The sequence below is a fragment of the Ascidiella aspersa genome, chromosome 4 (assembly GCF_963924565.1).
Source record: "Ascidiella aspersa chromosome 4, kaAscAspe10.2, whole genome shotgun sequence".
NCBI lineage: Eukaryota > Metazoa > Chordata > Ascidiacea > Phlebobranchia > Ascidiidae > Ascidiella > Ascidiella aspersa.
In genome coordinates this window covers 8,011,864-8,035,569 of record NC_139450.1, presented here as the reverse complement: position 1 = coordinate 8,035,569, position 23,706 = coordinate 8,011,864, and the positions used below count along the sequence as shown (strand labels likewise).

The 23,706-nt window shown below is 38.0% G+C and overlaps 2 protein-coding genes across 2 annotated transcripts in view; both read left to right on the top strand.

The window, feature by feature from the left end:
- Positions 1 to 694: 694 nt before the first annotated feature.
- Positions 695 to 6,042, top strand: LOC146146965 (alpha-(1,6)-fucosyltransferase-like). The gene is made up of 6 exons (XM_083387890.1): positions 695 to 760; positions 956 to 1,202; positions 2,230 to 2,482; positions 2,785 to 2,952; positions 3,335 to 3,485; positions 5,872 to 6,042. The coding sequence occupies exons 1-6, from the start codon at positions 695 to 697 to the stop codon at positions 6,040 to 6,042; spliced, it is 1,056 nt and encodes a 351-aa protein (XP_083244016.1).
- Positions 6,043 to 21,815: 15,773 nt separating this feature from the next.
- LOC146146964 (sushi, von Willebrand factor type A, EGF and pentraxin domain-containing protein 1-like) overlaps positions 21,816 to 23,706 on the top strand; it is a 31,824-nt gene continuing 29,933 nt past the window's right edge. Inside the window, exons 1-3 of the mRNA XM_083387889.1 lie at positions 21,816 to 21,925; positions 22,354 to 22,548; positions 22,930 to 23,106. Coding sequence (XP_083244015.1) covers positions 21,832 to 21,925; positions 22,354 to 22,548; positions 22,930 to 23,106 — 466 coding nt within the window. The 5' untranslated portion in view covers positions 21,816 to 21,831. The remainder of the gene's footprint in view (positions 21,926 to 22,353; positions 22,549 to 22,929; positions 23,107 to 23,706) is intronic.

Here is a 23,706-nt window from a genome sequence, read left to right as displayed (position 1 = left end):
ACTTACATTAATTTGGTATCGGATCGGATCCGACAACACCCTATATATCGGACGAATATCGATACTACCACTTGTAATCGGGTCGGCTCAGATCCGATATTATGGGATATCCTTATGGCCAATCTGTTATTTACCACATAAATTGCCTAGGGATGTTGAATATATTCTATTTCTCAAAAGACAGGGACAAGCCTGCCCTTTTAAACCACTACCCTTCTTACCGTGCGACCATTTTTCTATCTAAACCCACTCATAACTATTTGTTATAAAGTGACTTTCGCTGAGCAATTCAACGTTAAATTCCTAAATTGGTGTGCGAACAAATGGCTTAGACGTATCAGTGCCAACAATAATATTCAAAATATGCTTTTACCTAGTGTTAAATAGTTTTTTGCCGTTTTCTTTTTACATTTTATTTATTATTGCCCTTATTAATTTTTAAGTTCCGAGGACCCCAGTTTAAAACATTTAATATGTGCTATATTTACTCGATAGTATAGGTTTAGAAAAGTATGGTCTATTTCCTTTTTGGTATCTTTTATTTAGGCTGACCTGGCCAACTAAAATTTAATAATTAAGTAAGAGCCTTACCTTTGGTCACTGTTTTTTGCATTGTCACTGTTCCTTTGAAGACCCCGATACCCCAATGTTGAACTCCGATTTGGGATGCAATCAAAATCAGACTTCCGATGAAATGAGACTTCGAGATGAAATGCAACAACTGGGTTTCTTAGTTCAACGAACCATCTGCAAATTGCAGGTAAATATTGATTAATTCTTAGTCTGGAATGTCGTAAACTAAAACTACGTGGTTGGCTTGAAACAATTCAAGTCCGACTCCTGACTGCGTCTAAAATTAGGTCCTGAGTCTGACAAAACCAAAATCAACCGACGAGAACTCCTGCGTTCCAAATTTATCCAAACAAAAAATAATTACTTTTGAAAATCGCAACAGAATCCTCGAAACTGCTCGGGAGCACGAAAGTTGCTCTGTCGCTTGCGGACGCGATGTGGACTCGGATGTCAGCAGCATCACGTCGGGATCTGCCTTTTCCTGGCCATCGGAACTAACAGGACCCTGGTGGTGGATTCGGAGTACTTCCGGGATGTTCCTCTCGGCTTTGAGGAGGCTTATCTTCCGCTGAGCAAATCCTGTCGGAGCATAACACAGAGCGACTTGAACGAAGCTGTGGATATCAAAGGTTGCGATTCTTTATTTAATTTTCATTTACTGTCAATAGGGATGTCCGATAATGTCGGATTGGAGCCGATATCTCGTGTCAAGTGGCAGCATCGGTAGCCATGCGATACTAGGGCATAGGCGTAACCAGGGGGGGCTGAGGGGCCATGCCCCCCCCCCCCAAAAAAAAAAAAAAAACAATTATAAATATTTTACTCTTAATAATTTGTTTTTTTAGCATTTATGAGCAGTACCACAAAAGTCGATCACAGGCATGCCACACCTTCAATTGTCATGCATGGTTACGTCACAAACGATGTAGTTAATATTACGCTTGCTATACATTAAAGTAGTTTTACTATTGTGTTCGTTACGGCAGTTAATACAATGACAAAAGCTAAACAAACATTTCAAACTTTTTGCCCCCCCCCTAATTTTCGGCTGGCTACGCCACTGTAATAGGGTGGTATCGGTGCCTATCCGCTAACGAATTAATACAAAAATTTCAGCCAAGATTTTCAATTCAACACAACGATTATAATGGAAAAGGTAGAACCTTTTCAAAACGATGTAGGTTAGTAACTATAGGGATAACAAAACTTTTTAACTCTAAAGTAAGCTTTGGCCTAATAAATTGGGAAAAAATACCCTTTTAACGTTTCAATTTTGTCTATTTTGATAGTTTTCACCATAATAACGACGTTATTAGTTATCGGATTGGATCACGATACTTTGTGTCCAAAATATTGGGTATCCGTATTGGTATAAAGTGTGAACACATAATAAGACCTAAAAAGCAACGATCCTTTAAGCAAAAAAACTACAAAACCATAGTATTAGGACCAAATGGCCAATATAACGCCTGCAGCTGTGTAGGGAGGGGGTATGGCATGGGGCGATTGGAGGTCATGGATCTGGCATAGGCTGTTCTGGTGTCGGCTGGAAGTTGTAGTTCTACGTAAAATGAATGTAAACACATCGTAACTCAAACAAAGTCTCGCAAAAACTCAGCCTCCTACTTCAACGAAACATGTATCTTTTCCTTCCAGGTGACGGTCGACGTGAGATAACTCACGATCACAGGATCGTGAAGCTGAAGATCACGGGTGGCTTCGACCCTTTCACGGACTTCGCGCCTTTTCTAATTCCTCGCTCGCTCAAGCGTATCGGCGAACTTCACGACAAACCTCACGTCTGGTTTGTAGGTCAAGTGATGAAGTATGTCACAAGGCTCCAGCCTACCCTGGCGCACCGGATTAGCGAGTTAAAGAGGAAGATTGACTTCGTCCATCCAGTGGTCGGGTAAGTACTTGTAATTGGATAGAAATAGAATAAAATGTGCTGTTGGTCTATTTTAAATGGCATGGAATTGTGTGATCTGTATCCTACCGTAAATTAGCCTAGACATGGGTAACCAGAATTTTTTCGTGAAGATCTGGCAACTTATCAATCTCTAATTAATTCTGCAGGCTGAATCTGGACATCAGGCCACAGTTTGGTCACCCTTGATTTAAATGGTTATGCAGTTTGTGACATCGCCGAAAAAAACGCTTCATCTAAGATTTCATTCCATGAATGTCACAATTAGACTGGTATTTTTGTAGGATTCACGTTCGCCGGACTGACAAGAAAGTGGAGGCCAATTTCTACGACCTAGACTACTACATAAATTTAGCGGCAGCCTGGTTTGATAAGCACGCACCAAAAGCAGTATCACGGCAGATTTTTCTCGCTACTGATGAAATGGAAGTATACAAAGAAGCCTTGGCGAAGTACGAATAATGAGCCAGTTTGGGGTTAAAGCTAAAAACATTTTAAACATTCGCTTTTACAAAAATTTAAGCAGTCCGAAATTTAAAACAGTGCCGGATTAAAAGCATAAAAACATTTGCCTAATTAAAACGTATTTTTGACTGAATCCGTTCGAGTCAAGCCCCACTATTTTAGATGTTTTGGAAACTTTAAGATATTGTTTCACCAATTCGAACTTTTTTGTGAATTTAACTTTATTTATCAAATAAAACTTTTGAATTTGTATATAGATTTATTTTTAGTCCGGTAATGCAAAAATCTGGAACTTTGAAACGCCTGGAGGTTTTCGCTGTGTACAACCAAAAACCTCCTTAAATATGAAACATCTTTTTTCCTTCAAAGGTACCCGTCGTACAAATTCCTAACGCTCATCCAATCAACCGAAACCATCCACCACACGTCCGCTTATACTCACGAAAGCTTTATGGGGATTGTTGTCGATATTAAGCTACTGAGTGAATGCGATTTTGTGGTTTGCACCTTCTCCTCAAATGTAAGTTAAGGTATAAGTAGCCAGGGTTGCGCGCTGAATAAAAAAAAACATCTTTAATAGATTGAATAAAAAAGGCGTAAACTGTTGGGCACTTGAAGGCAGGAGTCGAATCGTTTGACTTTTCCGGTTCAGGTTTGGTTGAGGGTCATGGATTTTTTCGCAATCAGTTCAGGTTTTGGTTCCAAGCAATTCAAAAGTCCCGTTTCAGCTCCGGTTCGATTAAGTTCGTTTTTAGAACCAGTTCATAAGGTTCCGGTTAGGATACAATATGAGTTGGATTAAACCTAAAAGTGTGGGTCAATAAATGTAGAAATAATTATTGAATTTTTACTCGTATTTAATCTCAGCCAACCCCGAAAAAAATTATATTTTTTCCTATTTTAACTGTAGGTAAATTAAATTTGTTTTCAAGCTCCCCGCGGGTCTGGATTACACGTAAAATGTGTCTCATCCCATTTTAATAGTTTTGTTTCAGAACAAAGGCTTAGTGCGTCTCATTGCATCATTAAAAGTAAAATATTTGACAAAAAATCGTTTTAGCCAAAGTCTAGGCAAGTTAATGATAATTTTTTGCTTAGAGCGAACTGATAACTTGTTTGTAATATAGCTTTTGTATTGAATTAAGACTTTTCTAACCTAAAACATCAATCAATTAAACTGTTTTGTGTAGTAATATTAGGATTTATTTTTTATGACGTAACTTCATTTTCTAAACAAACTTTTCATGTCCCATAATCAAGCAAAAATCCTAGATCCGCGCCCGATTAATTATAGATTATTCTCATTGTTTGTTGAACTTTTATGTAGAAATTGTTTGCTATAACCCAGGGGTTCCCAGCCTGTGGTACACGTACCACTAGTGGTACGCGAAGGTTGTTCAGGTGGTACGCGAGTAGCTTCAGTTTTTTTCACAAAAACCTGAATTCACAACTTTATATTTTGTTTATCGTTTTTGTACAAAAAAAAACTCCTAAAGCCTATTCATTGTTACGTAACCACCCCTGTTGTTTCGTACCATTGCGATCCTAAAAATACAGGTCATGTAAATTGTCAATAAGAAGCACAGTTGCCTTAAATACCTTGTAGCGCTGTGGGACAGTGTGCCCTAGGGTCGGCAGCATTTCTTCAGTGGGCGCAAGGTCTACCTTCCATTATTTACCTTTTTATTATGATTTTATCAGTTCCATGTTGCGTTAGTTGTTAAATGTGCTTATATGCCGCCCTATGTATAACATCAAAATTACACATGTTTAAAAAAGAAAGTGAAGAAAAATGATTCACAATTTTTCGATTTGCGAACTTTGAGGCTACTTTTGTTTTAATATAGTTTCTCGAATTTCGGGACAATATGTGCTACTTGTTTAGTCACAACAGTATGATATAATTGAAGAAGATCTAAGTTGTGCACCATGCAACCCCTCTCCACAAACTGTGTTTTGTCAATTTTAACAACAAAACTACGAAAACATTTTGTGCTTCGCGCAAACTTGGAACTACTTTTTTGGCGCATCAATAATTGGGGGGAACTCGGACTTTTTTGCGCCAATTTTTAATGTTTTTTTTTAGTAAATAGCCTTTGCTTTGTGTTAACACACTTTTTAAAACACGATTACCTCAATGTTTTAATTTTTACAACATGTCTGTCAAAATCAGCTCGATGTAAATCAATATATCGAACACGAGCAACTTTTGTGTGTCTCCCAAATTGAAGTTTATCCAATACAAACCACAAAAACGCAATTTTTTTCGCGCTTCGCGCCACGAAGAGGTAACTTTTCTATTTTCATGCTGTCGGATTGATATGCATTTGAAAAATATCGCTTCTCTTTTAGTATTATTGTTTAATATCTAAGGGGGCACAAGACACAGGACAATTACCAAAAGGAGGGCGCGGTAGAAAAAAGGTTAAGAACAACTGTTTTAAAAGAAGTGGTACGCGTGGCAGTACAGAGCGTCCAAGTGGTACGCGATCGTAAAAAGGTTGGGAACCCCTGCTATAACCGAATATGAGCCAAAAAGCGCCTATATGTAGTATTAGATGTAATTCTGTTAATTGAATGTTTATTGATTGTTGTATAATAAGTGTAACCTCGGGCAGGGCACTCATAGTCAGACTGGTTAACATCCCAGCATGTTATTGCGCAAAACATACTTTTCGTAAAAAAATAATCATTTTGGCAAAAATTAAGCCTAAAGCCCCTTTCCCGATGTATATTCGTCGATAAAAGATTTTACTTAGCAAGGAAAGCAGCACTTTTATAGGGAAAAGTTTGGTCTGTACATATAAAGCTTTTTGGGTATCACTCGAAAATTTTAGGGTGGTATTCTTGACCACGATTAAACAAGTACATAGAAACTGCACGGCAATATTTTGGTGTTTATTTAGGTCGGAAGACTCGTTTACGAGATAATGATGGCGGACAGAAGAGACGAGGGCAATACAACGGCATCCCTGGACTCCAGGTACTTCTACATTGGACAGCACGCAAGCCCTCAGTTCGTTAAGTTTGAAGCGTTTTCCTCGGTAGATAAACTACAAAGTGAAGAGATTGTGTGAAGACCCTCGCAACGCATATAGACGTTATTTTTTTTATTTTTTTTGTATTTTTTTTGTATTTTAATCCGTGCACTATACTCAAGGTGTACACCAACATAAACAAAAAGAGTTCTATAAGCAGGGACGGATTCAGGGGGGAGATTGTGGGGGCCATACCGCGCTCCCAAACTACATTTTTTTTTTTTTTTAACTATGCGTAAATGCAAATATTTTCAAGTGTTGATTTCATTGTTTATTAAATTTCTAATTGTAAGTTGTTTTTCATAAGAGTGCTTTTTTACTATTGTTCGTTCGTAGCGCTGTCCAGGCTCCATTTTTCAAACAAAAGCAAAATTCAAACAAAGCCCCAGGTCATAATGCTGGGTTTGTAACTTATGCTATAACAAGTAGGCCTACTATAAATGTTCACCTCAGGATGAGTATAAATATAATTTGGATAGTATTCCGTTGCCCTAAACTAAACCTTAACATGTCCAATTTTACTTTAAAACCCGACGCATATCAACTTAATGTTTATCTTTTATTTTGCGATTAATTTTTATCAGAACGAAACAACTTATACAAATCTGTCTTCGTGATAATTATAACTTTTGATGTTGCAAAACACATCAACTTCGCGTTAAAAAAACCCTTGTACTGAATACAAACTGAACGTTGGCAATAACAGGCCACTATCTAATTCGTGTTTGTTGGTAAAAAAAATATGTGCTTTCATATGTTGGATTGTTTCTTAATTACCTTGTTACATTATAAACCACTGCCTGAGCATGCTTATGTCTCTCGACTTTTTATTTTCAACAATAATTTATTATTTTTCGTACTGTACCCCTTTTACATACATACTTTTCCTGAAATAGAAGTGTTTTTTGGTATCAGCATGTAGTGTACTAATTTGTTGTTTCAATGTAAAAAATATCTGCTTTTTCAAACATGTATAGCTTTTGTGGTTTTTAAAGCCCTCGGTCACATTGGTATTAAGTATAAGTGACTTTGAGCAATGTGCCTGAACTACCTTCCTTGTGTTGCCATTCATGAATGTTACCATCTTCAAATGGTTTTCTGAATGCTGTCAATTAATTTTATTAATTCTGTTGCCTCATCGAATTTTGTTTTCTGTTGCTGAAATAACGTATACAAAAGATAAAACATGCCTAAATGCTTTTTTTTAGTTTAAAATTGTTTTAATGTTTCACGTAACAAACATTATTTTTGCTTTTGTGATCGTAGAAGTTTTTTACTCCCGTTAGATGTCGCCAAACACGCATGGTATATTCTAGTTTTTCTGCGAGCGCTTTGTCCACACTACCTACAATATGGCGCATTGGCAAAACAATATAATTCTCCATCAAAGAAAACAGATTTTCTCAAATTCATTAAGTTAAATATCAAGGCTCCCAGAAAAAGGGTTTCGGGTAGCACATTAACGAAGTATTTAATTCACGAATATCGTACAGTTTTTCCACGAGCAATTACTCTTCGGAATGCATAAAGATAAACCGTGCAAAACATTTATATATAGTGTCCTTTTATGTGCAGGGTATGTCATTTATCAAGGAAAATAGGCCGAAAGCGGCCCGACTATATGTTGCGGTTTTTCGCGATGTTATCTTTTGTGCTTCCGACCAATATTCGGCTTTAAAAAGAGAAAGTGTGGCGATGTACAAAAGTGGTCGCTAGCTGCCTGAGAGCTTTCCCATTTTATCATTGTTCTTCCTGTGCTTTTTCGACATTTTATTTATCAATAAAAAATGTCAGCGATTTGTTTTCCTTTGAATGCTCAAGTTAATTTTTATACATAGATTTAAACGGCAAGAAAACATGGACGAGGTTATAAATTATACATCAGCGGTTCCGAACAAGAAAATTTACTTGTATTCATCAAAGCCAATCAACAAGTTGAAAAACCTCACTCCAAGGCATAGCCGCAGATAGCAGAACATAGTTGATTTATTGTCGCAAAGTTAGGCCTACTATTTGTCCTCTTTTAGGAGGATTTGTCCTCTTTTCTCAAGAAAAAGGAATGTTCCTCCAAGGACGCTCAAAAATGCCCAAATGTCCTCTTTTCGCATTTCGAATTAGTTGCTTATACTTTCAACAAGACGTTCAGGCGAGACGTTGTATTTATTTCCAAAAATTACTGTAGCCATGAAACATGCTGAATTGCTGGTTTAAAACAGGTTTTCCAACAAATTGTCCTACCGGTCCTACCTTCTTGATTGTTATTGTAAATATTGCGCCAGAAAAATTGCAACAGAACCTGACATGTAAAAAGGTCCATTAATAAAGCAAAGGTGTGAGTTTTGTAAGCCTAGTCTACTATCAGTGTTACTGTACAGTAGGCTATGTTCTTATTTCTTACAGAAGCTTGTCTAGTAAGGCTATAGTATAGGAAGTTGTCAGCAGATGCTTTTATTTTCCTTTATTATTCTTTAAATTTCAATAATATTTCGTGTAAACAATTTCACGATCTCGTTAAAAATGATCGTTCGTTATTAGCAAAAGTTAAGGAAATCGCAAAGTATAAGTATTCATGGGCTGAATCTGGTATTCATGGGCTGAATCTGAAAAATAAGTTTGATTTGTTGTTTTTTTGTCCTTTTTTGTAACTTTTGCCTGCAACTACCAAGGAAATGTAAAACACCATAAAACTTAAACAATTCTACTTTAGTTTCACTTGCTGGCAAAAAGTGTCCTCTTTTTGGGTGCTGAAAATATGGTAGCCCTACGCAAAGTGCAAATATAAAATATAAAAGCTGAGCATGATACTATAGTGTCGTTCTGGACGACTTGTAGGTGACTTTTAAAGTCTGAAAACCCATAGGCTATGCTAAAATCTTATTATTGCAACAGGAATATTTGCCATCCATATACTTTTATATAAATTTCGATTTGATCTAAATCAGTGGTTCTCAAACTGGGGTCCTCGGTCCTTTTGGGGTCCGCGAGACAATTTTCTGGGACCGCGAAGCACCTAACAAAAAGAAATACACACGGCTCTCCTAAAGAAGATAATTTTTTGTGCAACAAAATTTTCAGGCAACTTACTTTTTCAAACCAAGCTGATTAGTTGTTCATTTACGTTATTGCACGGAATGCACGCGTAAGTTAAATTGTCCATTGTGACGTCATAGTGTTGCGTTGTGCTAGTGAGAATTACGTTTTTACAGCTTGCTGCGCTGCCTCTGTGGGTTGTGCGGTCACGGTTTTAAAACTGTCCGTGATTGCTTCACTCAAATAAAGTGATTCGTCAATTAGAGGTTAACATAACTTTTGGCAAAGAAGCAAGTGCACCCGTCCCATTGATACAATTAAAAACAACGTGTTATTTTGAGTTTATTTGTGTATATTTTTAAGGACCGTGAGCAATTAAAAAATTGCTGGCGGACCGTTGTGTATTTTTTTAACAAAAGTTTGAGAACCACTGATCTAAATAGATTGTAGAGCATATTTGAAATTTGGAGCATAATAGCAGGAAGTTGAAGACGTTGTACGGAAATTAAAGCCAATACAGTAGGAGTTATCATTTTGACCGTTTCGAATAATGCTTTACTCTGTTTCAACAGGCGCTCTCAATGTGAATTAACTAAACTAATTCTAGTTAAATTCTAGTTGATTTGCCTTTGTTCAAAAATTCGGCAATTTTATTTCTTAACTAGGCCTACTTTGGAAAAAACTTAAATGCTCTAAAAAGGTAAAGAGGGATATAATTTTAATAGTAAGATCTAACTTTGAAAAGCTAAAAGAAATCTGGTTGTCCAAGTTTGCACTGCAGGCAAGGCATGCGTATCGCGGGCCTCGGTTTGGCATGAACACAGGCCTATACACGACCATAGCGCGCCTTATCGCACCCGCCTCAAGTAAAATAAACAAAAGCGTGCGCCGATCGATCGTTTGCGCTTCGGGCCGCCACAAAAGAGAGACATCGGAAGAAGGAATTCTGCCCCGAGGAGACTTTAGCGCCAGGGAGACGTGAACGCCGTCGGAGGTAGGCACGACCTACACACTCTGCAATATGAAAAGACCGCCGCGTTTTCTGAGTTTAGGCGATCGTCTTTTTTTCTCTTTGAGTGATTTGAGCCTACGCGACACTTTAACGAGCTCTTTTTTCTTGAGCCCTGGATTTCTGTGCGAGTTAGCGCTTTCTATTAGGATTTCTCACTGTAGATCAAGGCAAATCTGCCAGTTATTCTAGAAAATCTAGTACACAAAAGCAAACCGACCTGGAGCGTTGTGGTGGTTTAAGACAGCCTTTTGTAACCTTTTATGCGGTGACAAAAATGCAACAGCAAATCTTTGGTGACCCATTTTTTGTGTATTTTGTAAAAAAGCTTAAAAGGAAACAAAACACAAAACTTATTTAAATTTATATTCAATTAATATCAGCCATGTTTTGAACCACTACCGTAATATTCCGAAATTTTAGACAAGTCTTGCTGAGAACCAATCTTACTTGGTCTTATAAAATGCGAATTACTGCAATCGACTGCTCAATTTAGGGTCGGGACCCAAGGGTTGAGGAACATTGGTTTACAGATTGTTCAATGATTTAGAGGCAAATGTAGATGTATACGTTTAACACTTTGTGAACGTTTCTGATCATTATTCTTTCTCCATTTTTGAAATCAGTGTAAAGATTTAATAAGGAAAGGGTTAATTCAAATGTCCACACAAGATTATATACCTAATCCTGATTAGATTTTATATTTCTTTAACAAACAATTTAAAACAAATACTGCTCAGTGAGTTTTGCTTTAATTATCTGAAATTACCTTGCTAGAATTATATTGGTACATATTGCCTAATGAAAATAAAAAAAATCTATGGTCAGTTGGCGTTTCGTATTAGGGTTTCTGACTGTGTTCCATGGCACATCGTCAGAGAAAATCTCTTATTCGAGAAAATCTCGTCCACAAAACCAAATATGGTTTAAGGCAGGGTTGGGCAACATGTTTTCAGTCGCTTTTAGTTAAGGGTTGTATAGTAGCAAAGCAAAGGGATGTAAACGTTTAAGTTTTGAATGATCTAAAAAATATATACACCAAAACCTTATCAGGATGTATATGTCAACATTTGTTTTTTGAACATTTTTGGTTTGTTTGAAATGGCCGTAAAACAAACACTGTATTTCCTAAAAGAAATGTTGTCAGTTAAAGGATATTAACTTTCATAAGAAAAACGTTAACATATGTTTCCTGGCCTGATAAATTAAGTGGCTGTGCAAAAGCTCTTAAACAGTAAATTCGAATTTGTCTACAGTTCGAACTGATTTTCAGTTTATCAATTTGGCAAATACGAATATCATTCACGGTTAATATTTTTGAAATTCAGTTTGGGCGTTTACAGAAAACATGACATGCGATGAACCTTACACGGTTAATATTAACACAAGTATTTGCAGTTAGACCGGTTTATCTTACCCGCCCTTGAGCTATACCGTTAACACAGGAACGACAAATCTTTAATCGTTTAGCAAAATAAGGAATTAATAAGTTTAGGTTCGTTTTATAATATTAAACTAATTCTCAGGTTTAGAAAAGCATTTTGTATTGAGGTAGCAGGTTTTATATTTAAAATTGTAAACACACACTGTTTGTTTTCTTTAGGTTACATATTTGGAGAACAAGGGTGAAAAAATTAAAAGCATATAATTTTTAATTTTTAATTATCAGCCGTATTCCAAAAACAAAATATATTTGTTTCCACACAAAAGTGATCATATTTAAAAAAAATTGTAGTTTTTTCAATTCGATAAGGTAAATACAGTTGAACGGAGTGATTTATCATTTCGCCGTAAGTAAACACTACAAACAGCCGCTTTCGCGCCTTTTCCACAGAAATTAGAAACTCGTAAATTAGAAATTCGTTCCGTGAGCAATTGTGGCCATTGTTGCGCGGGCGAAACAATGGACGCGACTCGCGCGCATTCGCCCCAACGCGGTTATCATTATTACGATCGCGGCTCAAAGCTCTGCAGCCTTCAGCAGCCGAACGAAAAAAAAAACTTTTTTTTTCGACTTTCCCGGAAAGAGCAAGGCCGGCAATTTTACCCGCAGCTCCTCTTTTCTGTGTAGCTCCGGGCGCCGTTTTGCGCCTTTTCGGAGTGACTTGGGAGGACAAAAAACTGGCTCAACCGCTTTTTCTTGGCACCGGGCCCCGAAATAATTTGACTCGTCGCTTCTGCTTAGTTCCGAATCACGGTTAAAATAATCGCCGTCGCTCTTTACTTTTTTTTATTATTTCGATTTAGCCTATATTTTTACCTGCTGGATTATTTAGCCCAGTGACTTTCAAACTTATTTTCTTTCGACACCATTTGAAAAGTTTATTTTGACTTGCAACGCACAAAGCAATTAAATTTAACTAGTTTTCGCTGAAGTCTTACATCAAAGCCCAAATATCTATTTTTTTTATTTTTTTAGTAATGATAATAATAATCAATTGCTGAATTTTTTGGTAATAATAAGTTAGAATCAAATGCCACGTAATTATAATGTATTTTATTGCATTAAATCAGTTTAGATACGTAACGGAATTATTGTGCGACGCCATTGGAAAATCAAAACGGTTTGAGAAACTCTGATTTAACCTGTTCATGTTCAGCTTGACCTACTTCTAGTGCAAGCAATTCTTTAAGGTTTTTCAAGCAGTAGTTTGTAAGATTGTCCATTCAAACATAGGCAAAACTTGCTCAATGTTGTTTTTAAAACTAAGTTGTAATAAATTTCCATCATTGGAAAATTTAAACCTGTCAGGAGTGGAAAAAAGGTTCCCCCTACTTTAAAGGGTTTTCTTGTGTGAGAAAAATTTTAACGTCAACACAACCGATTTGCTGTCCGTAAATGTAAATTCTCCGACACAATAAGACCTTAAAGTGCAATATTAACTAAAGAAAGCAGATAAAATCGTAGTATTATGACGAACGACACAATAAATCCAAATACGGAATAATATCCACGCCCTAATAAGATCTAAATCGCCGGAATACGACCAGCCGAAATAAGTCCTAAATTTATCGGAATAAGGCCTGAATGGCAAAAATACCGCTTGAAAGTGTAACGAGAGGGTATTGGACGATCGGGGGCCATGGAGGTGGCATAAACTTTTTGGTTATCGACGTTTCGCCCCGGATTTTTTGGCCTTGTTTGGGGTTCTTGGTGGGTAATGGGTTAAAAATATTAGGGGAGTGATGTACATAGGGGTGGGGTTTGGGGGTAGGTAAATGTTATTTGCAGGCCTTATTCTGGCCATTTAGGTCTCATTCCGACGGGTTTAGGCCTTCTTCCGATTTAGACGGTATTACGACTATTAGGTATTGGTCCTATTTTGGTCTTATTTCGAACTGCTCTTCTTATTTCAGCCTTTTTGCTGGAGTCCTTCTTCGACCCGCAACCCTTTTTTACAAACTTGGCACGGAGCAATTTACTAGTTTTTTTTGCATTCAATTAAAGTTGGGCAAATTGCCGACTGTTTACGTTGCGTCTCTCTCGCGCGCAAACATTCCCGGACCTTTCCATTGTATTTCGTCGCATTTGTTTGTTTTCCCACGACCCCGCCGGTGCGGATTAGCGGCAATTTCACGCAAGCACGAACCGTTGTGCGCATTATGCGATGTGAAACCGGAATGATTGATTGACCGTTGTGGCTGGAAACGTGTAAACATATCAGCCGAGTAATAGAAAGACATAGCCAACTCGTAATAATAATCGGTTAATGTAAATAGGAATAATTAAAAAAAAGTGGTAATAAGGATCACCATAGAGATGAGTTTTTTTTTATTTAGGCTTTATTGGCTTTTAATGGTATATAATATTTGGATCGCTAATCTTGCGATTTTAGACTAATTATATCTTAAATAAACGTTTTCACCAGTTTTAAAAGTAGAATACTTTTTTTTACCGGAACCTTACAATAATTTCCTTTCGGAACTCAAACCAAAAATGTATAGAGATGACGTCACAAGATTGAATCATGAAGAGCCTCATAGAGGATTATGGACTGAAGAACGGGTTAAGCGTTCTATGTCGTGCACGATTATGCAACCGAACTTGGTAAACTTTGTTGGGGGGCAAGGCCTTGTGAAAAAAGGACAATTTTGCCAGTAGCCTAACCATAACTTATTTTTAAGACCGTTCAGGATTACTTTCACCATTTTGAAATGTTTAAAATTTGGTACGGATTTATGTTTTTTTGTTGAAAGAAAGGCCAATTAAATATTTACTCTATGTTTTTTTAATCGTCAATACCAATCGTTGATTTGTAAACACCCATCGAAATTGGTATAAATACAAAGTTTAAAAAGAATTCAACTAACCATAACTAAAATGACATTTTTTAAACAAACCGAACTGTTTTTTTTTCTTACCCGGGTTAAAAAACTATTCTTTGCAAGAGTTTAACTGGCCCATCGCGTAAGGCAAAAGTTCAGATTAATATTGCTTTTCTAATGATTTAATTACGATAAGATTCAGGTGAGTTGAACTTGAGTGGAACAATGAAGATTGGGTCGTAAAATCAAGAACACAACCATTCTAAAGTAAACGCGGCTTCTTGGCGCGTTATTGCAAGCAAGTCTTTTATAAGGTCAATTGACCTACCTCAATTAAACCTAGCCTGTAATTGCCCCATCGACTACATCGAGTAATTAATTGTGCTACAAAGTGACACTTAGGGTATGTTGACCGTCATCACTCGCCATACCTTGTTTTACGACCCTGAACGGCGCCGTAAGACACTGAAAGTTTAAGCGGCCCTTATTAGGCGTTTGTTGCATATACAGCTTTGATTTAATAATCTAAAATAATTTGTTCTATGCCAGGTGTGGTCAACAGATAATAGAGACCAAGGCTTCAATTCTATTTTAAAACTATTCCTAAAACCGCAGAGTTGAAATTGTGTAAATAGTATACATATCAACAGAAAATAATGTTACCCGGATTCTTTCTTATTTAAAAACACAGCTTTGATGACTAGGATTTTAATCAAGTAATATATACACACTATAGCAAGTGGGCTACTCAAATTGGTATTTAAAATAAGTGGTAAACTTCGAAGCAATCACGCTTTAAAAAGATTTCGAAATCTAATCAAGATAAGAGACAAAAGATAAAAAAAATAGATGACTGGGCAAATTGCATCTTAGCCGAGGTCGAGATAGGAAAATCATACAGCCACATGCAGATTACGCACCACTGACCTATAACCTATATGATAGGGTTATCCCTTAGTAGAAAGCCTGCCCAAAACATGATCGTTCTGAACATTATGTTTGCGCAAAACATAGATAGAATCTATTACCACAAAATCGAGATCGATTCCAAGTAAAATCGTGAGCCATATTCGAGGGTTGTCCAAACTGCAAGAGACAAGTGCCAACAAAAGCATGACTTATTTTTGTTAAGTTTTTGGCTGAAGGCTACACGTTCACCGGATACGGGTATTGCCTGATAACTGGGTTCTACTCTTGAGGCAGCCATTTCATTGTCAGGAGTTGGAAATTGGTTTTGCAAGTCATCCAAGCACGGCACCGTTCGAAGACATTTTACCAATATTTGATGTGATAATGCTCCCTGGTCCTGTTTTGTACGCGGTCGGTTTCAAAAAACTTGTGCGTAAGTTTAGAAAACCGCAAAACGACTTGTTTACCATTCCGAAAATGTTGAATGTACAGCAACTCTTTTAACAAAGATGCTGTCTTTTTAATGGTGAAAATAACGGCCCAAATAGACGTTGAAAGCGACATGCTTTATTTTGCTGTCTTTTTCATTTTTGATTATTGAATAAAGGCGAATGATTTACCTTTCGTCTTTTAGAATCGAATTGGGATTATCTGTGAGAAATATTTATAAAAACGTATCGCTTTAATACATAAAGGAGTTAGGAGCACAAGAGAGTATACTTGATGTCAGTATAAATCTAAAACACCAACTTGGTAGCTGGGTAAGTGTTTATCAACGTTTTCCTGCAGTCTTAAAACTAAATTTGACTTGAAGTGTGGGTTTAAGTTACCGACAGCCAGCTCAACACGCACACATATAGGTTAAGCAATAGTTTAATTGTTTGGAACAAGACTTTAGAATTAAGCTCAACACGCACACATATTAGTTTAAATGTTTGGAATAAGACTTTCGAATTAGGCTTAACACGAAATTAAGCGAAACGTTATTGCCACACCATCAACTTTGCGCAAGCCTCCACAGTCATCAACCGTTGTGTTTAAAGTTTAATGTTTTTCGTTAAACAAATGTTAGCGTCGGCTATTTGTGTATACTATTTTGCGGAAATAAAGATTTTCTTAGCGCCCGGGGATATATCTTTCAAACCGATAGTCACAAAGTAATGGCATTCAGAGGATAGCTCAACAATAGGGCGAAATAGGAAAATACTGATTTTTGTATCTTAGGGGGTAAAAGATTAGCAAATGCATGGTTAAGCAAATTACTCTGACATTGATTGAATTTATCAAGAAAACTGGCCAAGGAATAAATGTTTTCCCAAGCTGCCAGACAAGCTGATCAAAGGGGCACAGAATGTGGACATTTAATTCAAAGCCTTTGCTATTATAGTGAACCGAAATGCACATACAACAAAACAAAGCATGCTTGGAATATATTTGAACCTTTTTCGCTGTTAACAAAAAACAAGCCAACCACTCTTGCATCTTCGTGTAAACTGTAAAAGTTACAGCAAAATTTCCGTGCTATTAAACAAATCATAACAAGTGTTCTTACTTTTTAATTGTATTCTTTTTTGCAAATGCTGCTATATAAAACAGTGCTATTCGTTACTTGGGTCAGCATTTTTGCTGTTTGTAATGTATAATTACTCCCGACCGCCTGTCTAGACCAAAGTATCGTATGGGGTTGATTAAAAAAGGAAAACGGCTGTTTCGCAACATAAATTTTATTTTTATCTAAAGCTTAATAGTTAATTTCAATGCTAATACCACATGTTTTTAACCCAAAAAAACGAGCAGTGCAAGCCATTACGATGGTCAAATAGGCAATTTCTTTCAGGGAAAAGGAGGCTGAACTTTAAATACCCAATTAAAAGTTTAGTCATCTCGGATAGATAACCTACCACCAATTGGGAAATTGGTCTTTAAAGGTAGAAATCGCTGTGTTGGATGGCACCATGGCTGTCATACACCTCGGCGGACATTTTCACATGGCGGGAACGCCTTTCCCAAGTCTTACCACCTCGCAACGAATCAAACGAGCAAGCAAGTAAGCGAGCGAGCTTTTGTTTTCGTATTTGCGCGATTACGTCGCATTAAATCCCGGCAAGCGCCATCTAAATCTTTGCGGCTTTTGCCAAAGGAGAGCGGCGTCCGTCAGAACTCACGACCCCTTTACATTTTCAGCGGCGGCTCAAACTGAAGCCCTCGTAAACGTTAGAGGGCGGCCCTCCTGTCGTAAAGCGTCGGCAACCTTATGCCTGCTTTCTTGCACCTGCATATCACAGTGATTTTAAGCAGCGCCGGCTGCACAATTAAAGACCTGCCCCGCCCTTTAAACGCCATCGTTTGATAGACGGTTCACTGAGAAGGGGACATTAAATCAAAGCCTTTTCCTGGGACTTTACTAAATAATTATAGCGACTTAGTTTTAATGGAAAATCTGACTGGCCACCATTATTTTTTGCTGCCCCGTTTTTGAAATCAGGGTTATCATTTCACAACGTGTAAATCGATCGCCTTTTGCTAAAGTGAAGTCGTGAAGTGGAGCATCGCAATGAATCTTTGATAGACACGTTCTGCAGTAAATAAAAAAAATTAAAGATCTTTTTTCAAGGACGCTTGCTTTGCCCGCTTACCTCGATTGCAGTTGGAATTGGGTTTACTCGCCTTTAAGTTAATCAGTTTTTCGCGCAATGTATAATAGGATAACCACCAAATATCTAAAATAGTAGACTAGCCACCAAATATTTTTTTAGCTTTACCACAAAACATGAAGGTAACTTAGGTTCAACCGTTATGAACACAAATATAAGAAGAAAAGGGAGAAAGAAGAAAATATATAAGAAGAAAAAAAGGGGACAATGAATGTTAAAATGGTCCCAGCCCATACAACTAAAAGCACTAGTTCTCTACTTTTTTCGCCAACCGACAAATTTCCTATCATAAGAGTTCGCAAGCTCGAATGTTATGTAAGTTGTTCCGACGCCATAACCGTAAAATCTAAAGCAATTTATTCGTGGACAATTTTATTTTAGCTTTAAATGTGCACCAATCGCTGCTTTGTAAAATGTAGCCTACTTTGCAGTTTGTACAGACAAATTAAAAAGGATGCGAAGTTAAATTGCATCGTATTAACTCACCGAGAACCTTTCATGGACTAAAATGCGCTCGCGGATTCTTAAAACTATCTTAAAGGATATTTGCACAAATTTAGGCGCTTGCGCAGCTGTCCTGAAACACACCGGGTAAAGTGGTAATTTTGTGGTTCGTCACGGCGGTTGCGTAACCTCGGCAGAAGCCTGGGGGCTCTGATGGCATCCGTTGCATATTAACAAACGCAAAAGATCAACGACACTCAATGCTCTACTGGGCGACCAAGCTTACTTTTATCAGACACGTTTTTGACTATACTCACTTATGCTTCGGATCCACAAAAGGCGCTTTTTGATACCCGGACAACTGACACGTCACGACGTGACGTCATCAAGTTAAATTGCGTCACAGCATGATGTCGTTAAGATTTAGCATGGCACTCCGAAATGTTTCTTTAGCAATATTGATACGCCAGTTCCGTTTTATCTGGCCAAGATTACAGTTAAAAATGCACCTTTAAATGGTATTGAAATGCATGTGTTTAAATGGGATTGAACTGGATAAAATGGTAATCAAAAAAATATTTTCACAACCAATATACAAGGTTTGTAGTTTTACAAAAAAAGTTGTAGTTTTACAAAAAGTTAGAAGAATAACCCATCCTCATCCAACTGGCAGTTCGACAATAAAAGGAAAACAACTTTAATCTAAAAAATTGTGTGAGTTAGTGCAAGTTGTGCTGAAGGTTAACGATTACAAAGCGGTTAAAAGTATGTGAAAAGGCACTTACTGACGTTGCAGCAGAAAGCATTTAGCGCAACCGAATCTCACAACCCTTGCCAAGAAAAACTAACCGATTCTTATCGCTTGACGTCAAAAGGAAAATGACATTGGCCGAAAAGGTGCCAATAAAATACGCCCACGTGTTTTTATAAGGGCTGGCCAAGCAGACCAATGGCCGTTTAGAACCGCAAAAAGCTCTAAAATTAAATTCAGACCGCGACCAATTGCGACACGCGCAAAAGCGTTTACTGAAATTGTAAATCGATCCGCCAACGAATGATTTAATTGAAACTGTCAGTCACAGGTCGCAACGTCCGGGCCTGGTTTCCTAAGATAAATGATTTGTAAATTGTTTTGTTCTTGTGAGCACGTAAAAGGCGTACTTCAAGTAAATAATGCGCTCTGAAATATTGTAAAATATTGCAGAAATCAATGGTACTTTTATAACCGAGTCTGAAAAATATTCAAACAAGGTGATAAAAAGTATTTGGAGTTAACTTTATGGTTTAAAGTGAGAAGATGTGCAATTTATTCATTGCTAATTATGATTTTTGTGATGCAGCAACTATAATATTTAATAATCAAAACTTTCCACTGTAACTTGGGTTGTTTTTCGAAAGAGGCTTGTGAGTTATAGATAAAAATGGCTCGGTTGACATCAAAGTTGGACAGCTAAAAGTTTGTAAATTGGTTTGTTAAAATTAGTTTTTTATTAACGCTTGTAAAACGTATAGTTAATTTAAAAGCTCGCAGCTCAATGATTCGTATCTCAAAGTTGAATTGGAGACCAAACGAGCCAAATTGATAAAAAATTGGCAGGTGCTTGGTATCTTTTAGGATAAAAACTGTTTCTGCCTTTGGTTTTGTTTATTTGAATGTAGAAACAATACGACTGTTTGGCAAACTTTTCAACTGGCAACTCTTAAAATTTAGGAGAAAAAAGTTAATTTATAAGACAGAAAAGTTCCCAGGGTCGTTTATCTTTCCCTGGGCTTATGACTTGTAAAATTTGAACGTTTTTCAGGAATGTTAAAGCGGAAAGCCTAATAATGTTGGCTGGCGGGTCACACAAGCCAAATGGCAACGTGGCGTTTTGAAACTTTTAAAAATCAATCATTATCCACGTAAGTATTTTGGGTTGTTCTCTACTAAACCGTGGATTGCTTTTTGTGGACTTTGTAAACGAACTTGTACACGCGAACGTCAAAGCGGGCAATCTCGTTAAAGCCAAAGCCAAAGCCAAACCTTCAAATCCAAACCGCTGCCTTCCATAAACGACGGCGGTCACGAATCAAATCGGAGCCGACTGCGGAAAGCGACGCGCGATAATTTTCGCCTTTGTTTCGTTTCGGAGCGCTTTAATAAGCGCCGGGCCCCTAGGCGGCGCCTGGCCCGAGGAAAGGCGAAATTCGTACGCCCTGTTCTAGGCGCTACCGTGGTCGGCCCGGCTGGCCCGGGGCGAAAAAATCGAGCCAGTTACGGAAGGGAGGAACCGCGAGTTTTTCCTTTGTCGCATTTTTTCCGCGCCAGGGCGTGCTACAAGAGACGAGCGACCGAGGTACCGACTCCATTCCGCCGATGTAGATGTTGTTCGCTGCAGGGAGAAGGTTGATTCTATATGCTCGTATAGCAGCTAGAAGAAACTCGGCGGTGCTTCTGGTAGAATCTGAACAGGCCCTAACCTTTAAGGAAAGAGTTATGGGAGTAAAGCAGGTGCTGCCTTTTGCGACCGACTTTGCAGCGTTAGGGGGTATAAAGAGGAGACGCGAAGTTAAGGCCAGTTAGATTGCGGACCTAGAAAGAGAAAGAGGGTCGGTGATTTATTTGGGCAAAACCAGGGTACAGATTTCGTTGGTTAGTTGGCAAATTTTCATGGCCCTATAAAGTCTAAACTAAACCAAGGCTTGCCATGCTTTGCAGTCCGAGAATCCCGTTTCAATATCATAAAACCTTACGTCGTCCTTTAGGTCTGACCGTGACAAGCACAGGAGTTTTGACGTCTTTTGCTACAAGCGCGCTTAATCGCATACAACAAAGTAATGTGCACGATGTTGGGATTGCGTTTTATTAGTTTAGATACTTGCATAGCGATGCCAGAAGAAATCTATTTAAACACAACACTTTGGGTCGCATTTACGTACCCCTATTTACGAACCATTAAACAGTTCCTGCTCTAAACTGTGAATTCGTTTGGGCCAACCCAATAGAGGTCTTTCTTTAGTCAGTTGCCGATTTTTTATAGCGCTTTTGGCTGGATACCGCCAATGTTTGTTATTTGATCCAGATTTAGGGCGCAGAACGTCTTTTACGCTGTGACTGACTTGTTCGCGAAGTATTTGGCGGCATGTAGAACAAATTATCAACTGCCCCGTGTAATAGAAAGCTTTAATCAAAGGCTGCAGCTAACTGACGTAATACTTATGGGCCAGTAACTTAAACAGCATTACGGACAGGTAAATTGGCGAACGTAGAAGCCTTCTAAAATAGTGATCCGATTGCAACTCAAGACAGCTGAGGGGAGATAAAAAAGCGATGCAAGTAACTTAGATATTGTGAATCAAACGTATTGCACAAATTCAGTCAACTGTTGAGTAACAGAAAAAGAAACAGCAATATTTTGGAAGACCTCCGAATAAAATACAAATAACTTAAAATTTTGAAGCAAGTACGCTTAAGTGATAGGATCATTTAAATAACATGTTCTTTGTTTTATCACAGCCCCAGGTTTAAATCTAAACATGGGTAGTTTTACGTTGTTGGCTGCAGGTCTGTTTGTCGCATGCGCCCTGAGCGTAAAAGCACAAGTTTTGCCAAGTGGTATCCCTCTCAGGGGTAAGTTGATGCATATTTCCTTGACCAAATATTGCTGAAGATCCTGGTATTTTAGCGTTGGCATTGGCGAATATCAAAGAGACCCTTGCCCAAGTCCTGCGCGTGAGAGATATCGTATTTGTGAATTCAAAATATCAGTTTCACGTTAAAACATAGGTTAAATAATGAACGTCCGTATTATAAAAGAATGTAACCTAAACCACTAAAAAATGTAGTTAATTTATTTAAGAAAAGTTTAAACAATTACGTCCATTTATTTTCAACACAAAAAAGCAGGGTGTTTTGACAAACAAATTAAGCGAAATTTATTTTTGAGTAAACTCCTAAAAATGTGACCAATTAGTTTATTTATAAGTCTCGCTCCAAAAATATCCTTCCCAATCCCATACACCGGTATATGCGTAACCCGTTTCTACCTTTTCGCGCAGGATTCTGCTACCAGCCGGTGAGGCCACGTTTCGTCGTCCTTAAGAACCCCGTAAGCCTAGAAACGACCTTCACCAACGGACAAACTGTCGAGTTCGCTTGCCCGGAAGGGGCGACGCTGGTCGGCTCCACCACTGCTAGGTGCAATGACAGAAGATGGAACGTGCCCACAAACCCAGGCCCACCAAGATGCATATGTGAGTTTTAGTATGTTTTCTCATGCTGTTGTTTTCCACTGATAATACTCTAAGTATAGTTATACTGTATCTTTTAGTAGTGTGGTCATGTGGTCATGTGGTCACGTGGTCATGTGGTCATGTGGTCGTGTGGTCATGTGGTCATGTCGTTCAACATAAAAGGGTGTTTTAGCGATTGGAATTTAAAAATCTAATTGGGAAAACAAGTTCCATAAAATTGAAAGATTGAAAAAAAACGACTTACGCGTTATATTCTTACCTGGAGCATTTCGTGCTGCTGATATAAAAACAAAAAAAAATTGGTATATCTCATTTATACCAATTCGTCGATTAAGGCGCGTTATAATGATTAACAAATTAATTTTTCCCTGATATTTTTAGTCCCCACTCCAGCACCCCGCCCCCGCCCAGTCTTTACTCAACCACCTCGTAGGCTCTTCAACGAAGTGGCGTGGTGCAACGGCCCGTGTCCGGAAACCGATGAGTGTGTCTTATTTAGGGGCAGTCCGATCTGCGTGTGCAAGGACCAATACTTCAGAGTGCAAAGGAGATGCGTTGGTAAGTTTTTCTCTGGCAGGAGGGAACTTAAAAACGTAGATTAAATGTACAAACCGACATTGTGGGCCGGGGCCTAAGTTCTGGCAGCAGGAAGCAATGGGTGGAATTTTTTTTTCTACGTTTTCGGTCCGAACGTTTACAAATAATATCATAAAAATGTGTACTAGGTCGTTTTTGATCACTCACACACACACAAAAAAAAACAAAAAAAAAACTTGATAATGCTTTGTAGCGTTGTTCTTTTCAGAGCACGTTTTAATGTTATAAACAAAAACAACCCATAGTTTGACTCCCTTGTTAAAATTTGCGCTAGCAACGATTAAAGTAACCCAACATATTTGAGTGATTTTGCTACCTTGCCGTCTTGTTGAGCTTGAAAAACCAGACTTACTTGATCCAAGCCAATGAAAAATGTATAGTTGCTATGCCTGCCATCGTACGCCTATACCTGTAAAAGTTTGATGCCAAGAGAGCTTGCTGGCGCCTTAATTACAGTCCATCTCGCGTAAATGGCTAAGGTGTCCGTTTCAAGGTTACGAAACAGGAAATACGAACTGGCCACTCCATTATCCACATGATAGTAAAAATTGCTCCTTCGGT